The following is a 21,893-nucleotide window of genomic DNA, read 5'->3' as shown; positions in this document are numbered from 1 at the left end:
AGTGATTTACCGCCCTGTTCTCCATGTCCTTGTCTCTGAAGGGAAGTAGCGCAGCGCCCACTTCTTAGGGCTCTCATGAGGCTTAATGAATGGATACTGAGAACAGAGCCGGGTACACAGCAGGTGCCCATGAGGGTGGGCTGTTACGGCAGGAGGCACTTTCTCCAGAGCACCAAGAACAGACCCCAGTGACACCAGTCGGTAGAACCCATATCCATGCCTTGCAGGCTTTCTCCCCCAGCGATGGGGACGGGCCACACCTAGCCATCCCCAGCTCTTGCTTGGTCCATTCCGAGAGCCCTATCTCTGAGGCGGGCCTGGCCGGAGGGCAGTCTGTGGCCCACATGGCATGAGGACCTGGGCTTTGGCTCGGATCCCATACACGTCACATACTGCGGCACGGCTGTCTGGAGGGCACACACAGAGGCCAGAGCTGACCCAGCGAGTGCCCGCCTGGGTGTATATAGGTTTAGTCAAGCCAAAGCGGGCTGGAAAAGAACACCAGGCAGGGAGTCAGGCGGCAGGCTGCTACTCCGAGCTCTGGACCGAATTTGCTGTGAGCCCTCCAGGGAAGTCACTTGCTGTCTCTGGGGTGTCGGTTTCCTCAAAGCCTAAACCAGGCACTGAACTACGAGAGAGATACGCCTTCTGGCAGGAACATGCAGGATTCTCAGAGTGGAGCAGCTCTCTATCCCCTGCCCTGGCTTAGGCCTCTGGAGGAGGCTCAGAGAACCTAGCTACCAGCAAAAGGTTCCTGGAAAAGCAAGAACATCATTCTTTTTTCTGTCCCACCTCCCCGAAATCCCCGGGCTTTGGGCGCTCATAGCCAGGGAGGCCCCAGTTGCAACACTGTCTTGTCCCGCTGTTTTGGCAGGACAGGTGCCCTGATGGGGCTCGGAGCCTGGCTTGTCTCATCTCCCCTCCCACTGCCAAGCCCTAGAAGTGCCCCCCGCCCCCCCTTCCCACACAGCAGGCACTCACTGAATGTTTGCTCCGCTGAGCTGAAATACCTTCCCCAGCAGATCAGAGGCCCCTCTGCAAGCCCAGGGGTGGGGAGGGAGGGGTTCGGGCAGCCTAGTCAGGGAGGAGTATCCTGCAGGGACTTGTCCTGGGCAGGATGTGACAGGTTATATCCTCAGGGGACTTGTGGCCCCTGTCACCTCTCCCTAGCCTCATGGGTTCTTGGGCAGGGGAGGAGGAGCTGGTGCCCTTCCAGATCCCTGCCAGGGGCAGGACTCAGCCTCAAGCCACCAGTTAGGGAATCCCCTGGCAGAAGAGCAGCTGGGGAAGTGTAGCGGACCCAGGGACATCGGGGGAAGTCCCAGTGCCCCCAATTCTTCTTACGCCCCACCCTGATAACTCGTGGCTGAGCCCCAGCCCTGGGCTTTTCTCCTTTATCCCAGCCAGCTCTGTGCCAACAGCCCTGGGAGGGGCATGCCCTAGCTCTTTAGCAGTGAACGCTCTGTGTGAATGAAGGCTCCCAGGGGCCTCTAATGAGGAACCTTAAGTGGCAGGGTTGGGATTCAAGCCCGGGTCTGTGAACTCCATGGCTCCTGGTGGTTTCCCTGTCTACACTGCCTTCCCTACCTCAGAGCAGATCTTGAGGAAGGTTAGGAAGTGTGGGTGGAAACTGAATTATCCAGGGAGCGGAGGGGTCGAGGAGGCTGGAGATCCAAAGGCCAAGCTCCCTTTTTACAACTGTATCTGGAGGAGACTCAGGAAAGCCAGGCCGTAGGGGTCTTCTGGTCCTCACTCTCGGAGGGGCCTGGGTGAGGGGGCAGACAGTGGCACAGACCCACACCCCTTGCGGAGCCAGCCTGTTTCCCTTGCTGGGTGCCCCTGAGACTGGGAGGCAAGGCTCAGCTGTCCTTTCTGTCCTCCTCCTCCTGTGGGGGTGCCCATCATGGTGGCAGAGAGCTCAGAGTCCTGGATTTCTGAGTCAGGTGACCTAGGTTCGACAGGGACTATTCTTTGAAATCAGCCTGCCTCACCTTTTCCACCCAGACCACTAATTGCTAATTACATGCCTTTAGGCACTTGGCTAAATTTCAGAGCAAATGGGGGTGGGTCTAATCGTGGTTATTGTTTTACAGATGAGAAAACTGAGACCTAGAGAACTTAAATAACCTGGTCTGTCCCCAAAGGGACAGTGGGAATAGGGGTAAATGAAAGTGATTTGTAGGCCATTAAATTCTATGCAAGTGTAGAGAAAACTTCTTTGTAAAACATTCTGGGTTTTCCTCTTTTCTTTTCTCCTCCTTTCCCTCTCCTGTCTCCATGACTTCTCCAACCCAAGAAGGCACCGCATGGCCAGCCGGGGTCCCTGAGGACCAGCGCCCAGGGCCTGTCCTTCTCATCCTGGGAGGACTGAACTAGAGATGGACACGGCCCAGGCAGGGAGACAGACCAGACACCCGGGGATCTTTCCAGCCATAGGGCTGTGAGTCACGGTGAGTGGCATGCAAAAAAGGATGTGGCATTTCCTTCCTTGGGGCTTTCCTATTTGGACACGGGGGAATGGAAGAGATGACCTTGGAAGGCCTCCCTGGCCCTCGCCATTCCTGCCAATTGGCCGAACAGCTGGCCGGAGAGGCGGCTGCAGAGATAGAGACGGATTACCTTGTGTGTACTTGTCCACCGGGGCCCAGGGGGTCAAGAAAGGTCAGGGAGGTGGCTGCCGCATGCTGAGCTCCTGAGCTGGCTGACCCCATCCCCCCATGCCCCTTAGGGTTCTGAGAACTGAGTTGGAGCTCCCCTGGTGTCCCCACTGACCCCTCTAGGATGTGCCAGGATAGACACTGTCAGCTTGTCAGCTCAGCAAGGCCTGTGAGTCACTGTCTGGAGAGTGGCCAAGGCAGCTAAATGCTTACTAAAGGCAGTGTGAGCCATGGGCTGAATGCCCACAGCTGCCTCCAGGCCCTCCCTCAGGGACCCTGCCCAGGCCCCTGGGTCCTCCACCCACCATGAGTACAGTGTGCTGGGCTGGGTGGCAGCTTACAGAGAGGAAGCTTGTCCGGGGGCTGAGGGTGGGGAGGCTGAGCACCGCACGGATGCAATTTGGTGCCAGAATCAAGGACCCAAACTCAAACTCTGAAGTGGGCTTTAGGATCTTGGCTCAAGTGGGGAGACAGGCTAGAGCTTGGTTTAGGTTAAACTCCCTTGTAGAAGACCAGAAGGAAGTCCTCAGACTAGTTCTGGGCTGGGGCTGCAGCAAGAAAGAAGTGATGGGGCACCAAGACAAATTTCCAGAAATTCTGGAAGGGTCAGCCTCAGGGGCGCTGAGAAGATGCTATGGAAGCTGGGCAGAGCTAAGGGCCCTGGCCCTAGCCACCGTCCCTTCTGCCCCCTAAAACTCCCAGCTACCTTTGCTGCCTTCGGTAACTGACCTCTCCCTGCCTGGGGCACAGGCCTGGGCACAAACTAGGCCATCTCCCGGCTGGAGCTCGAGACTAACATGGTTCTAGAAACTTCTGAAGCTGGCTCCAGGAGACGGGTGGTGAACACAGCTGGGAGGTGAGGCAGTCAATCCTGCCTTGCATTGGGGAGCAGAGCAGTGTCATGTGGGGGCCACCAGAAATAAGTGGCCATCTATCTTTCTTCATTAACCACTTTATTCACAGAGAAGCAATTTGTAGGCCCTGGACCCCACTCAGGGACAGAAGCTCCACCTCCTTAGAGACTGTGAACCAAAGATGGGGATAAGAGGCAAGGAAGGTATCCATGGTTGGAAGAGGAAGAGGGTCAACAGTTGGAGCACCAGGCTCCTGGGGAAGTTCAGACACGGCCCCATGAACCCCATCTCCCTGAACCCAGAGCATCATCCGGCCGCGGCTCTGCACCTGGGGACTACTGGTGTTCACTGCTGTGCACAGTGTAGGCATTCAAGTCTAAATTCTGGAGCTAGTTGTTTGGGGTCAAATCCTGGCTCTGTCCCTTATTAGCTGTGTGTCTCTGGACAAGTGACCTAACCTATCTGGGCCAAGGTCTCCTCATCTGCAAGATGAGGCTAATAATAGCATCGCTAGACCCCACAGGATTGTGAGGATAAAGGGAGACAAATGACACTTGTAAAGCACTTAACGTCTGCCCCATGGTAAGCACTCTGTAAATGCTGTTAGTTTCATTAGTACTGAGCAAGTATTTGATGAATGGATGAATCAGTCAATGATTCAGAGGAGGAAGCAAGGAGAGAGGAGGCCTGAGAAAAGGATCATTTGCTCTGTCTCTCTAACCAAAACCTCTGCCTCTTACTCTAAGCCATCCAGGGCTGATCTCATTTTGGGTGAGGGACTCTCCTGAGGAAGATTCCATAGCCTCCCTCCCCTTCTCCATTATTTCAGATTTCCTACCCCTCATAGCCAGCTGTAAAGTCCTTCTTGATGCCTGACCTGAGTCCCTCCAACTACCATCAAGCTCCTGCCCTCCTGCCTTGGGTCAGCAGGCCCTCTCTTGCTGGGGGAACAGGAATGCTGCTCCCTGCTCTTAGAAGGGGGTGTGAGGCCGGGCCCAGCCAGGGTGAGGACGACTCAGAGCAGTAGCCTAAGGGCCATTTCAGACCCAGGGGAGATGGGGGTGTGGGGGGGATCCCTAATTCCAAGAGGCCCAGTCCTGACACCACATGGGCACGAGAACCTTCTACATCTTTCCAGCATGAGAACTTTCTCTTCTTCCAATTATTAACCTTCTGGACTGGGTTCTCACTTCTCCACCCAGACCACTACCCATTTTGGTCCAACTCCTCCTCCTTGAGGGCTGTCTCAATAGGTTCAAGACTTCTAAAAGAGGTCCACTGCTCAGGCCCCACATCCGTCAGTCACCTTGAACTTCTTCAAACCATTTTCCAAACATTAAGCTTGTTTGACACAAGACTCAGATACTCCTCAGAGTCTGGAATCTGCCACTCCCCCGCCCCACCCCAGGACAAAGCCTAGTCCTGGGTCCTTCTCGGAGCACCCAGCACCTCATCCCTGCTGTCCTCTTCACTTCCCTCCTTCCTTCAGCACCCCACCCCCACAAACTCCAGAGCTTCTCGCTCAGGATCGGGCTCACCCTTCCTCCCCTAGATAAACTTCCTTTCAAAGCCCTGCTTAATCCTCTCCCCAATTCCAAGCCTCCCCTGCTGCTGTGGGGAGGGGTGGGGGAGCGAGGAAGGAGGGCTGCATGGCCCAGGGGGAGGGGAGCTGGCTGCCCGGATCGTGACCCACCCGACTCAGACCGCAATTCTCCCAAGTTCTTTGTGACACAAAAGGTAAACAGAAGGCCCGGCTTCCCCACCCCCCCACCTCCCACAGATCTCCCCTCCCCCCAGCCAGCCAGATGGGCCGGCAAGCTGGGGGAAGGGAAAGGGGGAAAGAAGGGCAGATTGTGCAAAGGAAAACAAAAGAGACAGAGAGACACCAAGAGACAGGAAACTGGGGGAGACAGAGAGAGTTGGTGGGTGAGAGGTGGGGAGGGGGCATGTGGTGACCTCAGCATCTAAGAAAGAGCCCAGGAGAGAGGGACAGACCAAGTGACCCACTGGGATGGAGAAACAGAAACCTGAGAAGGGACGGGGACCCAGAGGGCAGAGCCAGGGAAGGGAAGCAAGCGGGAGGTACCCAGAGAGGGCGAGAGCTGAACGCAGACACAAACTCTGAGCCACACACACAAAGAGGCTGAGCACAGGAAGGCCTGGGCGATCAGGTGGAGACAAGAGAAAGTGAAGTTTCTTCACCGCACCCCTGCACTGACTGCATTTGCTTCTGGAAAGCTGCCTACTTTGTGGCACTGGGGACTGGCCAGAGCCATCCTCCAGCGGGCCCGTCCCCGGGGCCAAGACCACGCTCCCCACCCGGCCTCCCCTGCCCCCTCCTCACCTGCACGGCAGAGGCCGACTGCTTGCTGTCATTGTTGCCTGGGGAGCTCAGGCCGGAGGCCTGCTGCAGCAGGAACTGCCTGGCCACCTGGAGAGCCTGCAAGAGAGGGGCCAGGTCAGCTGTCAGCGCAGGGCCTACCTGCTCCAACAATGGCCTGAACGGCCCGGAGGAGGCAGGGGGCCGTCAGGGGACAGTGCAGCATCCAGGTTTTAGGGAGAGTCTGGGGGCAGTAAGGCGGAGGAGGCCAGGCTAAGGTGGAAGGTCTCAGGGGTGAGTGAGAGGGTCACAGGGTCCACTTGGACTTGGCAGTACGCCTAAATGTAGGAGTCCCTGAGAGGAGCTGCCAGGGTGTGGGGATAAGAGCCTACAGGGGCCTCACTCTGGGACCTGAGAGGTTTTGTTGGGACTTAATGGGGGCAGCAAATGGAAGGGGCAGTGGCCACAAAAGGATCCCAGGGGAAAGTACAGCAGATGGGACTCCAGGTACTAATACTAGGTACTACTTGCTGAGCATCTACTATGCGTCAAGCCCTTTACACACAAGATCTCATCGACTCCTTCCTGTGAGGCTGTGAGGTAGGGGTTATCAGTTTCATTCTACAGCTGAGGAAACAGTCTCCAGGAGGTAAAGTAACCTGCCCAGGATCACACAGCCAGGAGGTGTCAGAGAGAGGATCTGAGCCCAGGAAGCCTCGGCCGGGTGGCTGGTCTGGAAGCAAAGGGAGTAGCATTCACTTGGAGTCACTGCTCCCAGCTGAGGGGGATGAGGGGGGAGTGTCAGGGTCTGAGCACTGTGTGACTTTCTGAGTCTAGGGATCTGGGTGCAGGGCCTCATGGTACGGGGGAATTCGGTCAAGTCCTCAAGGATGTGTCTGAACCTCCAGTGAGTAACTCCGACCTCACTGTGGTGGTCTGGGCTCAGAGGCCCCAGTGGCTTGGACTGGACTGGGAGTCAGCAGGGTCGTAGCAGTGGGAGGCGTGTGGAGTTTGTAGGGGGAGCAGCTCCAGCCCATCCGTGAGCCTGGAAGGTGAGCAGTGAGAGGTCTGGTGGGAGAGTGGGGGGTCAGGGAGGGAGGCCCAGGAAGTTCTCCGTAAGGACGGCCAAGCCCTCCATTGCCCCACTCTGGGTCAGTGTGGGGTTCAGAGGCAGGGGATGTGGGGACCTGAACTGAATCCACATTCCAGGAGCACAAAACCTGTCTTCCCCCATGTTCCACCAAGATCTCCTTTGGCACCCCAGGCAGTTGCGTCCAGGCCTCTGGCAGGGCGCTCTGGCATCAGATAGGCCTGGGTTTGAATCCCAGTTGTGCTGCTGACCAGCAGTATGACCTTGGGCATGTTATGCTCTCCCTGTGCTTCAGTCTCTTCTGCAAACCCGGAACACTATCCATCTCTGAAACACCAGGGGGACGAAAGGACCCAAGCTTGGCACCAAGGTGGCATCGAGAAGTGTCCATTCCCTTCCCTTCTTGGGAATGTGGGTTCTCTCCATGGGCTCAGCCAGCCGGTGGCCAGCACGGCCTCCTGCCCAGTGTACCTATGTAATGAAGCGTGCTCATTGCGGCTCCCTCACCTCTGTCCACACACACACACACACACACACACACACACACACACTCGTGTTTGTCCTCACGTGGACTTCTGTTCTCTGACCTCAGCACAAGCACCAACAAGGCAAAACCGTGTGCAGTGCAACACGGATGCACTCATATGGTCACCACCCTGCAAGTGCTCACGAGTGCCCACTGCATGTACACACATGCCCTTCGAAGCCCATTCTTCACTGTCAGCGAATAGCTGAGCCGCCCCCCGCCTTGAATCTAGCTTCCCTTGGCGTGGTCTCCAAATACTCCCTGGTGTATCTGCGGGCATGTGGCCCCCAGAAGACCTGGAGCTCACATGAGCGTGCCCCTCACCAGCCCCCCAGATCCTAGGCCTTCCCCAGCCCCTCTTTCTTCCCCTGAACAAGTGGCCTGGGGTTTCTTCTCCAAGATTCACTTCAGAAAGTAGAAATCTGACCTCTGAGTCAAAAGGCTCTGAGAAGCTATGGCAAGGGGGAGAGGCAGTGAGGGAAGGAAGGGAGGTGGCCATGTGGTCATCAGGAAGGAGACCCTGCCTCTAGGTGCTTGAGTGACCCCCTCCGGGTCTAATGAGTTGGACATATGCTCCTTGTCCTCCAAAGGTGGAGGTGTGGGGTAAAGAGGTAGGGGGCCAGAGGTCAGGGGGAGAACTGGGGGGAAGAGAAAGGCTTGGAGAAGCTGGCCAGCCCAGGTGACCCAGGGGTGGGGTTTCCAGGGGAAGTTGGGGGGAGGGGCCCGGGGAGCTGGATTCACTCCCCTCAGACTCTCTTACTTTGTGGTCCCCTGGAGCACGAAATTACAAGATTTACAGGAACAAATGACGGGCCTTATAGTCTTAATCTGTGACGGATCCTTTACTCACCCGCCTGCCCTCCTCTCACTCTGGGCCTTACCTCCCCAGCAGGCCAAGTGACAGAGAGCCCAGCCAAGGCCAGACCCTCCTGGGACGGCCCCCACTCACTTCTTCCTTCACGTTACTGAGCGCCTGCTGTGTGCCAGGGGCTGTGCTGGCTGCTGAGACACACGCACACACACCCCCCCCCACCCCCCCACACCCCCAGTCTGCCCCAGGGTCCCTCAGAGCCGGAGCGCAGGCGAGCACCGGGCCGCAGAGCCCAGAGAAGGTGGCGGCGCTGGCTGACCCTGACCGGAGTCCCGAGGGGCGAGGTCCTCTGGTGGACCAGTGGGCCAGGCGGCTGAAGTGTGTTCCCGGCACAGCGACCCCCACTGCACAGAGGAGTGAAATGGCCCAGCAAGTCCAGAAGTTTCAAGTTTCAAGACCTTGAAACTATTCCCAGGCTGGCAGCAGGAGAAGCTGGAGGAGCCCACAGGGGCCTGCAGGCACTTCATTCCTTCATTCCTTCATTTGTTCACTTACTCACATGTACGGCCGCCCACCATGCACAGGCCCTGTGCTTAGAGGCGACGGGGAGGGGACAGTGGACAACCCAAGGTCATTTTGTGTCATTTGCTTAAAGCTCAGCCCTGACCCAATTTAGAGTGGTTTGGGTACCACCGAAAAATCATGCTGTGGGTGCCCAGGAGTAAGGGTGATGGGCAGACCCTGGACCTGGGGTCCAAGCTCCCCTCCCTGGATGGCCTGGACATGACCCTGTCCCAGCATACTCCAGTGCTGCTCCATTCCCCACTCCACACCATTGTCCACACATCCAGACCCATGGCTGGGGACAGCACTCTGGGAGCGAGGGGGTCCCTCTGGCCCAGGCTGCCCTCCTCCAGGGTGGGCCACCCAAGGGATCAGGTAGGTCGGAGACTTCCTGAAGCCCCACCTGAGTCCTGTCCACCACTCCAACACACCAGGCCTCATCTACGCCAGCTGCTGGCCCTGGGGCCTGATTACATCACCAGCCTGCCCACTGCTGAGAGACATGGGTGATGGTGGCCCCCACCCCGACAGAGCTAGCCCCACTTTCTCTGATGATGCCGACCAGGTCACAGCCCCCTTGAAAACACAGATGTTGTCAAATGCATCTGTGAGCCCCCTCCCCAGCCAGCAGCAGACAGCAGACTCATTTATGCAATGCACTTTGGTCTACGCTGAATAGGGGAGGCAGGCCAGGTGGACAGAGTTCAAGAGCTGGTGTTTGTATAGGGCTACATCTTGTTGAAGCTTCACCACCTTGAGTGAGGCAGGGCCCGTGTCACGGTCTCCATCTTCTAGACAAGGAAACTGAGACCCCAGGTCCCATGGGCAGGAAATGGAGTGGACACCTCTGACTGCCCAGCCCCCCTGACCCCCTGCGGGGCCTTCAGGAGCTTGTGCATGGTCCCTCGAGGCCTGTGACTCTGCTCTCCCCTAAGCCTGAGTGCTTTTAGCTGTCTAGGGGTGAAGGGCAGGTAAGGGTGGTGCAGGCAGGCAGACAAGACCAAGACAGGAATCTTCAGAAAGCTGAGCTCAATGTCCTTTCCCTGAGGGCCAGAGACACCCAAATACAGCCTGGGGTGGGAAAAGGCATTTAGTATCCCACACCAAGGAGAAGCCATCAAGGAAACCCTAGGAGGAGGGAGGGAACGGGGGTGGGGTTGGGGGTGGGGGCTTGGGGCAGAATGGCAAACTGGGAGTCATCAGGCCTCTTAAATCCCCTCTCTCTACCCCTTGGACTCAAAACCTCATCTCCAGCTCTGTGGTTTGGGGGATAAGGTCCAGTTTTCCTTCAAAGGAGGCAGTACGAGGCCATTCAGTTCATGGACCCCGGTCAGAGATCTGGATCCAAGTCCTGGCTCCACCATATACTATGTGACCTTGGGTAAGGTACCTCTCTGAGCCTCAGTTTCTTCCTCTGCGAAGTAGAGGAAGCCCCTGGTTCCCAGGGCTGTTGTGAAGAGTACAGGAGGCTCGTGGAGTACTTAGCACAGTGCCTGGCACCCAGTAGGTCCGGAATGGACACCAACTTTTGTCTTTACTATTAATCTGCCACCTTCCCTGGCAGCTCCCAGTTTTGTCCAGTGCCACCTGGCAGGACACGCTCATCAAACCCTCCCCCCTCCTCTCCCCTCCCCTCCCCCCCCCTCCAGCCCAAGAACTGTCTTGCTAATGAAGGAGAACTCTCCTCCCCCCATTGTCCATTCAGAAGTCATTAGCAGGATCTCCACAATTAGGAACAAATGGCTTATAACGGATGGCATCCAGGGAGGGCGGGATGGAGGGGAATGAAGCCAGAGCTTGGAGGGCAACAGGGGCTGCTATGAAAAGAAAAACAAGTCTTGGAGCGGGAGGGTCTCTCGTCGTTGGCAGGATGAGACCACACCCTCATTTCTGTCTCTGAGAATTCAGGGGGGAGGGACCGGCATCCTCTTGATGGAGGCCAGGTGCAGGGCTGTTTACTGGTCCTTTCTGCAGGCTGAGGATTGCAAGGGCGGGGATGTGGTGCTCAGAGACTTGAGCTTGAAAGGGCTGAACTCTGAGAAGGAGCGGCAGAATCCCAAAGACCTGGTGAGCTGGAAGTGTTGGAGGGCATCTAGTCTTGTGTTTTCTAAATTGCTGGTCATGATCTAATGGTGGGTAATAATAGCAATTTAGTGGGTCAAAAAAATAGGAACACACACAAAAGAAAGCATCAGAGTTATTAGGTAAGCATAAGCATTGTTTCATGAAACCGTGTGTTAGGGCTCCAAGTAAAATGTATCTCTTCGGGTGGATCTTAAGCTAAATGGTTTGTGAAATGTAGCTTTAGTTCACTTCATAGATGTGGAAATGATACAGAGAGGGACAGTGACCCACCCAAAGTCACACAGTAGCAGAGGCAGAAGCTGAATCCCCTGGGCCTGACATGGGCTCTGTGCAGGGAAGAGGAGCCATGAGCGGCCGGGCAAGATGGAAGACCTTCTGGCAAATTCTGGTTTAATGTGGACTGTGGGGAGGGGCAGCCAAAATGAAATCCAAACTTCTTTTGTCTGCATCTAGCTAATTTTGGCAACTGAGATAGAAATTGTCTTGATAATTAATTTCAACTGGGCCTGGCTAGATTTAGGGGAAGGGGCACAGGAGGGCAATTGGGGAGGTGGTGGTTAGCCTATCCCAAACCTGAAAAGAGCCCCAGGAAAGCCCATCACCTGTCCCCGCCCCCCCCCTTACCCACAGCCATAGTGTGACTCTCTATTCATTTATCAATAATGCAGCGAGGATTTGTGAAGCCCCACAGGGCACTTGCACCATCCTAGCTTCTGGGGCAGCCGAGTGTTTGCTTTAACAGGGATCAAGCTCTAACGGGATGAACCAGACACGAAAACAAAGACAAGCAGGCTAAGAAGAGATGGTGGTTAGCGTTACACCAAGCGTTACCCGGAGGACGGCTGGCTGCCTACTTAAGTTGTGGGGCCAGGGAAGGCCTCTCTGAGGAGACATTTAGGGTGAGGAGGGAACTCTTTCAGGGGACAGTATTCACGGTGGACAAAAGAGCTGGTGCAAGGGCCCTGAGGTGGGACTAAGCTTGGAGCATTATGAACCACCAAGGCCAGAGTGGCTAAGCTGAGTAGCCTGGGAGGAAGTCCCAGAGGCGAGCAGGAGCCAGATCACACAGGGACAAGGGTTTTCACTCTAGATTTCATTCTCTGCTTAAGAAAGAATTGCTGGAGGATTTTAAGCAGGCAGTGATATAATTAATCTCTGAGGGTAGATGCCTAACCCACAGCTAGTAAACAGCAGGTGCCTAATAAGGACTTGTTGATTTGAATTAAACAGGAAACACTTCTCCGTCCACTGCTTGAAATGCAACTCCTCTGAGGCCTGAGAGTGGAGGGAAGGGGCCCAGGGAGAAGGATCAGAGGTCAGTGGCCCCAACCACTAAAGGTACTGACCTGGGGAGATCCAAGTTCTCGACTAGCTAGGCTGTCCTCCAGCAGAGACATAAAAAATGAAATGACACAGAAAAGGGGGGCAAGGAGGATGGGGGAGAGGAGACCATAGAACCCCCAAAGTGATTCTACACCTTTTTCCCTTGCAAAAAAAAAAAAAAAGCTTTTTGGAAAGGCTGTAAATTTTTTTTACACCAACCTCGTAAAAATGACATCGCCGCATTCTCAAATTAGAACCATTAAAATGAAAACCAGCAACGCACTGATACAGGCAGGCCCACGTGGGTGGGAGACTCAGAGCCTGGGTGCACAGCTGGGTTTCAGGCCCCCTTCCCCTCCAGGTCCCCAGCACCTCCTGGGGAGGGCCTCACCCTACTGAAAGAAAAGGGAAGAGTCCAGAAGGTGTGAGACCAGAGAGGAAGAGTAGAGTCTGGGGGCATGAGTCCCAAGGAGAAACGAGCCCCTGACCTGAGGACCAAAGACCACTGTTGACAGTGTGTGTGACGTGGGGGTGTGTGTGCTAATTCACCCCAGAAGCCTCCCCTTCCCACCCCATCCCCCTAAGTAGCTTGGGCAGAGGAGGGCCAGACACGGGAGGAAAACAAAAATGTCTTCCATTCTTCTTTTCCTCCATGTCCTGACATCCCCCCCATCTCTTAGAGGGGGTGAGTTAAAAGCCCATTAATGTGCAGAGCCCCCCAACCCCTTTGAATGTCCTCACAGGATGTGAACAGGATGGGATTTGGCCCTGGTTGTCACAGCAACTGCGGTGGGAGTGCCCAGACGCTAGGCAACCCTCCTGTGACCCTCCCTGACCTGTCACCCCCGAAACCTGAGGACAATGGAAGTGCAGGCTCTGGAGGCCCAGGACGCCTTTCAGTGTGGCCGCCAGCAGCCCTGCTAGCCCCCATCCGGCCTGGCCCAGCCCTCTGGCCCCAAGACTGGCTCTCCTGGGCCAGAGCAGCCAAGCCCTGTCCCCCAGGCCGCTCTAGGCCCGCCACCTCCCACACTCGTCCCGGCCCTCACTGCTCCCCATCAGAGCCCAAAGGGTTTCTGCGCAGTCCCTAGGGAAACCACCCCCCGCCGGGGGGTACATTTCATCCAGGTGAAATCAGATTAGGATAAAATGCAAGGCCAACCTTCAAAGAAAAAACCCATCAGAGGGAAAACAGGGGAGGAAGGAGCAATGAGGAAGGAGACTTTGCTCAGTGAAGGAAGGGGATGGGTGGGTAGCCGGCATGTCTGCTGGGTCCAGGGTATTCTTTAATAGCAGCTGGGGATCATCAACCCCAGCTGGCCTACGGGGAGCCCGGTGTAAATAAGGTTCAGTGCATGTTTGCTGAATGAATGCGCGCTCCAAGGCCTACTGCACCGTGAGCCTTCTTTTCCCGTAAAGGGGTGAGAGACTGGAGACCCGGTGAAAGCCCGAAGGACAGCGTGGAGGCAGTGGGGCTCAGCAATCAGGGGCTTGAGAGGAGGGAGCCAGAAGCAGGGGGTCTTGGCTGCTGAGGGGGCAGCCAGCTGGGGACCCTCTCTCTAGTCAGACGGGGCCTGGCTGCCAAGCCATGTCACCCCCCACCCCCACCCCCAGCCTCTGTTTGAACAAGCTCCCGGCCTGCTGTTGCATGGAAACGGGTGCTTGCTCTTGTTCCAAAGTGATGCAGCCTCCCTCTTCGGCACTGTTTGTTTCAGCCTCAAGTCCTGTCACTGGTCTGACTTCTGACTTGCCCTGTTTATCTCCCTCCTCTCTGTCAACTCATTACTCCCAAAGGCCAAGCCTGCATTTCCAGGGCTTATTTACCCAGAGTGGAGGGACAGAGACCAGCAGACGGACGGAAAGAGGGAGAGGGGCTTGGAGGCCCAAGGAGGCCCAAGGAGGAGGAATGGGAGCAGTGCACAGCCCGCACACCTGCCCCCAACCTCCCTCCTCTAGAGTGGCGACTTAGGGCCTGCGGACAGTGTTGCTTCCCACTGCTTTCGTTTGTCTAAGGGCTTTTAGGGCTGGGAATGGAGTGCTCTCCCACACTCACCAGTGAACGTTTATTTAGCACCTACTACGTTCCAGGCCTCACTCCCTCCATTTCCCACAGGGAACTGTGTGACAAGGGAGGGTAGTGGCCAAAACAAGGCTGTGCTGAGCTCCAGTCCAGGAACTGGGAGACCTGAGGTCACCAAGCCCAGTCAGTGACCCCTCATCTGCAGAATGGGAATAATAACACCCACTTCCCAGGGCTGGCCAGGTGATTAAGTGACCCGTGTATGAGAAAGACCCAAAGCACCAAACTGAGACAAGGTTATTTGTTTGTTTGTCCTCGAAGGACTTTCTGATTGGGGCTGAGGGGAGGAAGGAGGAACCCACCGGGCCAGGCTTTCTTTTCTACAGTTAACCTACCCCGCAAATAGGAAGGAACATTTGTCGTTGAGGGTACTGGAAAATGTTACCCCTGAAGTTTTCCCCCAAAGCCTGGCTCATAGACTGGGGCTGGAAGGACGGGCCACAGACTTTCCTGTTAATTGAAAAACTTATCATTTTAATTTTGCGGGGTTCTTTCATAGTTTGGAGCCAACAGGACCTTTTTTAAATCTCAAATATTTTCCTTGGCTCCAGGCACCAGGCCTAGAGTGAGACCAAATGGGTAAAACAGCCCTCCGCCTGCCTCCAAATCTCCACCCCAGTTTATTTGTGAAACAGATATAGGATTTTCCAGGCCTTTGGGATATTCCCCAAAACAAACAGGAATAACTAGAATGTGGAATATAGACGGCAAAACATGGCTTGTGTGCAATGCAGAGCGAAGAAACCCGATCAGTACAGAAAGTTCTGTCTCTCCCCACCCCACACATCTCCCAGTTATACAGATATCTATGTTCACTCTGCAGTTGAATTGTTTAAAAGACACTTTCCAGTGTCAGTAGTTCTCCCCACCCCGTCCCACCCCCCACCACATTCAAAATCTTTCCTAGCCCGGTGTGCACAGAGGTGGGGGAAGGGAAGAGGTGGTTATAAAAAACGGGTGGCCTTGGAGACTTCTGGTGGGGTGTGTCTTGTTATTATTTTCATAAAGGGTAGAATTTGGCCCTTTGACCTTCTGTCCCCGGTAGATGTCACAAACTCTGCCTATTGGGAAGGCTTGGGAGATGCCAGCAAACTCCCAAGGGCTATCTACCCAGGGAAAGGTGACAGGTCTCCACAGTCCGTAAGAGGAAGTGATTTCTAAAGTCCTCAATTCTGTCAGCATCCACATGGGCCATTCGGTGTGTGAAGAGACTTCACGCTCAAATTGCACCTGATCCTAAAAAGCCCATACTTTAGGAATCGGGGAGACCAAGGCTCAGGGAGGCTCCAGGACTTGGCCAAGGTTGCACTGCTGGTTAAGGGGCTGGCTGAGACTTAACCCGGGTTGGTTCAGTTTCTGTGTTGGTGGTGGCTGACCAACTCCGGGCAGGGCGCTGGGCTTCGGATGGTGCTGCTCCGAGTCTGACCTCCTGCTCTGCAGGGTGTGGTGGGAAAGGGCCCTATAAGGGGCTATGGATCAGGGGAGGAGCCCCAGGGTGAGCCTGGGAGAGAACATGAGGGCAAGATGGGTATACACATCTGTGCACATTTGAGGCAGGGGTGGGGGCGTGCGTGGGGATGCATGCAGGACCTGACTGTTCCGCATTCTCAATACAGCCCCCAAGGGGTAGTGCCACCAGCAAGCGTGGGGAGCAGTCAAATAAGAGGAGGAGAATCCCAAGGCCAGGGCTGGCTGGGCCGGTTCTCCTGAACTTGTCAAGCATGTGATTCTCCCTTTCTCCAGGGGTGGGGCCATGGGGCCAGAACCTGGGGCCCCTGCTCTGTCATCACCCAACCAGGCTCCCCACCCCGGGGCCTCTCAAACTTCAGCGGCTGGTCTTGAACTCCTGAACTCTGCAGCTTAGGGTGGAATGATGGAGGGGAGAAAAGAGAAGGAGGAGGCAGACAGGGATTCCCAGTCTGACCCCTAAAAATGGAGGCCTGTCATCACCTCCTGCTCTTGGCCTTTTCCTAGCTGCTTTGGACTCTGGTGCCTAGAAGTTTAATTTCTTCACAGCTTGGATTAGGGGCCCAGGCAGAGATGGTGGCGGGGAATATTTTACAATACAAATAAAGTGAAGATACCCCTGTATACACAGCCCCTTCCTCCAAAGAACGTGCACGCTAGAGAGTGGTCTCCCTGTCGCAACCCTGTTAATTTAGCCAGTGTGCAGGAGGAGAGCCCAGGCCACCACCCACCTCAGACACACTCTCTCCAGCCTACTGCCCGGGGTGTCTCTTTTTGTGGGCATTTCTGAGGCTGTTCCAAGCTCCCCGACCTCTGGGCCTCCTGGGTCCCACTTCTCTCTCCTGGGAGCACGGCTCCCCGCCCCCCTTAGGTGGCCACTGGAATGGGAGCGCGCAGAGGGCGTCCCTGGAGGCTGGACCTTTTCAAGAGGGTTAAAAGTGAGGCTGCTTGGCAGGAAGCCAGTGACCCGCCTTGCCAGGAAGAGAGTGGGACGAGGCCGGCCGCCCCTCTCCTCCTCCGGGATGCTGGGGAGGGGCGCCTGCTCCTACCTGTTGCTGCTGGAAGTGCAGCAGCTCCGCGGGGCTCATCTCGCCGTTGCTGTCTGCTCCGGCCGCCGAGTCCCTGCCCGTGCCGCCGCCGCCAGCGCCCGCTGCCCCGGCCCCGCCGCCGCCGCCATCCGCCTGCCCAGAAATGCTGCCCACGCCGTTCTGACCAGAGGGAGCCGACCTGATTGTCTCCGAGGCGGATTCCACCATCATGTCGCTCTAGCGGGACCTGGAGGGGGGAGGAGAGACATGGGGGAGGGGCTGAGGCTCAAGTCTGGACGCAGTCTCCCCGGGGCAGCCACCGAAGCCCTCGCCCCACCAACAAAAAGCCCCTCAACCACCAAACAACACACCACCACCGCTTAACACCCCCATGCTCCCCCCAATCCCGTCTTAGGGTATCTCTTCCTCCTCAACTTCCTGGAAGCGGCTCCTGGGACCCCTCTTGGGCTGTGGGCCCCCTCCCAATGTCATCCTCTCCCTAGGCTCAGGGGAAGGGGCAGGTCCTCCCCCACATTTCCTGGACTTCCAGGGGACCTTGGCAGGGAAGGGGAGGAGGTGATATCTTCACCCCTGCCCCTGGGGAGGGTGGGGCGGGAAACCCGTGTTGGCCTCTCCCTCCAGGCTAGGGCCCTGGGGAAGCTAGGGTCCGGCTAGGCTATCAACCTGCTAGGATATCGAAGCGCAGAGGAGCTATTCACTGGGACCAACCATATTGCTGAGCCCCACCCCCACCAGTAATGACCTGTGTGTGTGTTCCCCATAGATAGAGACTTCCCCCAGGGCAGGGCCTCCTTATAGGGTCTCCTTCCCCAGGACCCAGAAAGGCTCTAATCCACATTTGTTCCACAAATGCGGTTGCCCTTTGCTCAGCACCTACTGGGAGCCCCTCAGCTGGGTCTGGAGCTGCCAGTGAAGGCAGCCAATGGTCCCACTTCTCTGCCCTGCCATTCTAAAGCCCTCAGCCCAGCACCTGGCCAAAAGCAGACACTCCATAATATTTACTGTTTCTATAAGTACCATGATGCCTTCTCATAAGGATGGTGCGAGGTAGTCATTATCATCCTGATTTTACAGATGGAAAAACTGAGGGTCCAGAGAGTTCAGGGCAAAGAGTCAAGGCCTGAATCCTGTGCCCTCCCTCCCTCCCCCAGCTGCTTCTCCAGTGGTGGAAACATTCCCAGAAAGAGAGGGTATGTTTGGAACGGTCAAAGGTAGCCAGGAGAAGGCCTGAGCTTCCTTCTACCACTCAAGGAGGTTCCAACATCTGCTATGCAGGGGTGCAGTTGTGGGGTGTGTGTATACAGGGCTGCTCTCTAAGTCTGGAGTGTCCCCAGTCCCCAGCTATCCCCAAAGCCAGAGCCCCTTGAGAGGAACATGGACTGCAGTCAAAAGGGACCTGGTTGGTACCCACCACTGATCTTTGACATGTGTCTTAAACTCCCTAAACCTCAGGGCGCCTGGCTGGTTCAGTCAGAAGAGCATGTGACCTTTGATCTCAGGGTAGTGAGTATGAGCCTCATGTTGGGTACAGAGATTACTTAAATAAATTAACTTAAAAAAAAAACAACCACCTTCCCTAAACTTTAGTTTCCTTGTCTGTAGAAGCAATAAATCTTAGCCTCTTGGAGTCCTGTGAGGAGTAAATAAAACAGCACATGTAAAACCACCTTGCATCACGTAAGCTCCAATCCACCCCTTCTCCACCTGCCCTACTCGTAAGGGTGAAGACTCTGAGGCTCCGAGAGGCCCAAGACTTGGCCCAGATCACACAGAGATCGAGGGACCTACGGAAGCCAGCCAGTGTTCGTTCGTTCTTCCCTTCTTGATCCCCTTTTGGCCTAGGCAGACCCAGGACTGCAGGGTCTCCCAATAGGCAGTTGATGAGCAGATCAGAGAGGTGCTGGGAGAGACTGGATTATTTCCCTAGTTCCTTCCCCAAGGTGGCCGCTCCCAAGAGCATCTCCCTCTTGCCTGGAAATTCTCTCCCTTCACTCTGGAAGAACTCTCTTCCCTCCCTTGGCTGTGCCAGTTGCTGTTTTTGTCCCTGCTGGAAGCAGAGTTGGGAGGAGTGTGAGGGCCTGGAGGCTTGTAAAGGGGACAGAGAGGTGTTAAGGGTCCATGGGCAGCCCACCGGTCACGTGTGCTCCTGTGCCCCTCTCCCTCTGTGACCCCAGGTGTCTTTGTCCTAATGGCTTGATCTGTGTGGCCCCCTGGGCAACCCTATGCTGCTAGGGTGTCCCGTGTTTGTGCGTTTCTGTGTGTTTCCAAGGGCTTGTCCCCCAGCTGCCGCTCCCACTCCTGAGTTCTGAGAGGAGGTGGGCCAGGGCGAGTGTGAGGTTGGGGGCGATGGTTCAGAAGAGATTGAGCACTTGGGCCCAGGCCTTAATGGCCATGTCAGCCCGAGGGCCAGTGGCTGCCAAATGATGGATGGGGTGGGCGCCATCCTCCACCCGTCAGAGCACAGGGCCCCAACCCCCTCCTCTGAGCCACCCACCCCGATCCCCGCCAGCAGCCTACAGAGCACCTTCCCCCACTCAGGCTGGGGCCCCAGCTACACATAAGGGGGATGGGGAGACAGCAGGGGCCCACTCTGCTCCCTCTCCCCCAACCCTGGCCCTGCTGGGGGTGGAGAGCAGCTGCCTGCCTTGATTCCAAGTCTAGCTTCTCTGAGATCTGAGAACTCCTGGGCCCCAGGGGGACAAAGACCAGAGCCTCAGGGGTATGTGTGTGTGCACCGGAGAAAGGAAAGAGAACCCAGCAGTTACTTCCCTGAGGTAAGGGACGGTGCCCCCCTTCCAACACTCACACACACACCATAAAGTTGTAGATCAGACAGCAAGTTTGGAAAAAGGGAGAAGAAAGGAAGGAGGCTGCAAACAGAGGTGTCCCTTTCTTTTCTGTCTTTTTATGGGGGGGGTACAGAGAGACACCCAGTGAACAACATAATTGCTGCAATGTGGTGTGTAATAATAGCTATTCAAGGGCCGATCATTCATATTAAACAGGGTGAAGCAAGCCTCTCATTTGCATGCTTGAGATTATATGCATTTGAAAAGTCATTTCCGCAGGGTGTATGAATGGCATTAATTCCCATGTGGCATGCTCTGCCCTCTCCTGGGGCTTTCACCTCCTTCCTCGCTCCCACCCGCCCCCCAACACGCATCCAAACCTGCATGTGGTCCCAGGCATCTCCACACCCTCACCTTCTCTGCCCTGGGACACCTGCCCTCTGAGGATGAGCATACCAGCAGCCTCACGCCTCCTGCCCATCTCTCCCCTGGGTGTTGCGATAGCGCTGGGGTGTTCTCTGCCCTGTGGGTGCTCAGGCTCTGGGGGCCGGGGCAGCCGGGCCCCGGGGTGGAGTGCTGGAGGCAGGCCTTGATAGCAGTGCCCTGAGAACCTGGACCCTGGCTAGGAGAAGGCAGGGGCCTGAGCTCAGCCACACCAGCTGTGAATCCTCTGCCTTCCTCCTTGGGGCCTCAGTTTCCCCATTTCTACATGGAGAGGTGGTCCTGGAGGTCTTTTCTGAGTTGGAAAGCTCCAGGAGTAAAACTCCCTAGTCCCAGCATGTGCACATGAAGCCACAGCATTCTAGTGGCCGGTGGGAGCCACCAAGGGCCCATCTGAGTCACGGCTGTGGTTCCTTGCCCAAAGGGCTCCACCTAATGTGGACCTGAGCTGCCTCCTCTGGGACTGGGGTGGGGGGGCACCCTCCAAGAGACCCCTCCTCCCTTCACTCCTGCCCCCACCCCCTCTCTCCACACACTCCTGCAGAAGAGGAGAGCTCGGGGAAGGAGACCATCTGGTTTCAAGCGCCAGCTGTGTGACCTTGGGCAAGTCACTGCCCCTTGCCCAAGTCACCTGGTTGGTCTTCCTTCATACAGCACGTCAGGAGGGGGCAATTAGGTCTTTCTAGGATTCGCTAAAATTGAGGCCCTCATCCCACACCCACCCCAGCCTTCCCTGACCCCTCTTCTACCACGTGTTGGGGACAGGGGCAAGTGACTGAGGCCGAATTGTTTTAGGTGGTCTAGGATTTCTCTCCGGGGCTCTAGTCCCGCCTTTAGGCAGGTCCCCAGTCTCCCATCTCTCAGGGAACCCCTGGCTGGGAGCCAGGGCACCTCAGAGCCTTGGGCTAGGCCCCGAAGCTCCCGCAGACGCCTTCAGAAGAAAGGAAGGAAGCTGGGTCAAAGCCGCAGCCTCCTCTTCCGCTCTGGGGGAGGCTGCGGGCCGCTGGGGGCACCCACTTCCCCTGAGGCTCCTGGCCCTTCGAAGAACCCTGGCGGGCATGCCACAGGGGACGCCTCCTTGTAACTTTCCTGGTCTGCTTGGTCCCCTCCCAGGTCGGAAGTGACGGGTTCTACCCACCTTGGGGCTAAAAGGAGAACCCAAGGACTAGGGTGTTTTGGGTGAGAGGAAGAGGGGCCGGGAGCCTCACAAGCGGAGAAACCTCTGTGCCTTTTCCGCGGGCACATATGGTGCAGGGAGTATTAATTACCGTAGCTTTTTAATTAACAATCGCTTAATCTGAGCCGTAACATTTGCCACGACACCCTGCGCCTCGCCGTGAACCCGCGCCGCCCGCCCTGCCAACTCATCAATTAATTTTTATTGACGTTTTCTTCCCCAAACAGGCACAATACCAGGGTTTTCCAATTAACACCTCCGCGATCTCTAATTAGTGCAATTAACAGACTGATGGATGCCCGGAGTTTACCCGCGAGGGAGGGGGGAAGGGGCGGGGTAGCCCCCAGCGCACACGTGCACGTGCCGCAGCTGGACAGTGCTGCACCCCCAGCTCTAACCAGAGCAAGGCCGTGGGGGCGTGGCCACAGGTAACCCGTACCCGCAGCAATGGTGGTGGTTTGGGTTGAAACAAGTAGTCACAGTTTCCAGCCCTCCACAAACCCACAATCTAGTCGGGGAGAGAGCTGAGAGCCTGAGCCTGGAAGTCGGGAGACCTGGCATGTGGCCCCCGGTCTATCACCACCTTGCTGGGGGACTTGGGCCAACCAAGTTCATTACCCCCTTTTCTCCTCTGTATAATGGGGGAAACTAGACTAGATGTAG

The 21,893-nt window shown here is 56.3% G+C and overlaps 1 protein-coding gene across 7 annotated transcripts in view; it reads right to left on the bottom strand.

The window, feature by feature from the left end:
• The window catches only part of FOXP4 (forkhead box P4), a 52,649-nt gene that overhangs the window by 16,987 nt on the left and 13,769 nt on the right, over positions 1-21,893 (bottom strand). For all 7 annotated transcript variants that reach the window (XM_081828210.1, XM_006729199.3, XM_006729198.3 and 4 more), the window contains exons 2-3: positions 16,824-17,049; positions 5,856-5,951 (exon numbers count right to left, since the gene is read on the bottom strand). In XM_081828210.1, coding sequence (XP_081684336.1) covers positions 5,856-5,951; positions 16,824-17,033 — 306 coding nt within the window. In that variant the 5' untranslated portion in view covers positions 17,034-17,049. The remainder of the gene's footprint in view (positions 1-5,855; positions 5,952-16,823; positions 17,050-21,893) is intronic.

The sequence above is a fragment of the Leptonychotes weddellii genome, chromosome 8, assembly GCF_054177405.1.
Source record: "Leptonychotes weddellii isolate Sample4059 chromosome 8, ASM5417740v2, whole genome shotgun sequence".
NCBI classification, from domain to species: domain Eukaryota; kingdom Metazoa; phylum Chordata; class Mammalia; order Carnivora; family Phocidae; genus Leptonychotes; species Leptonychotes weddellii.
Note: the sequence above shows the minus strand (reverse complement) of the source record. Positions and strands in the feature narration are given on the sequence as shown.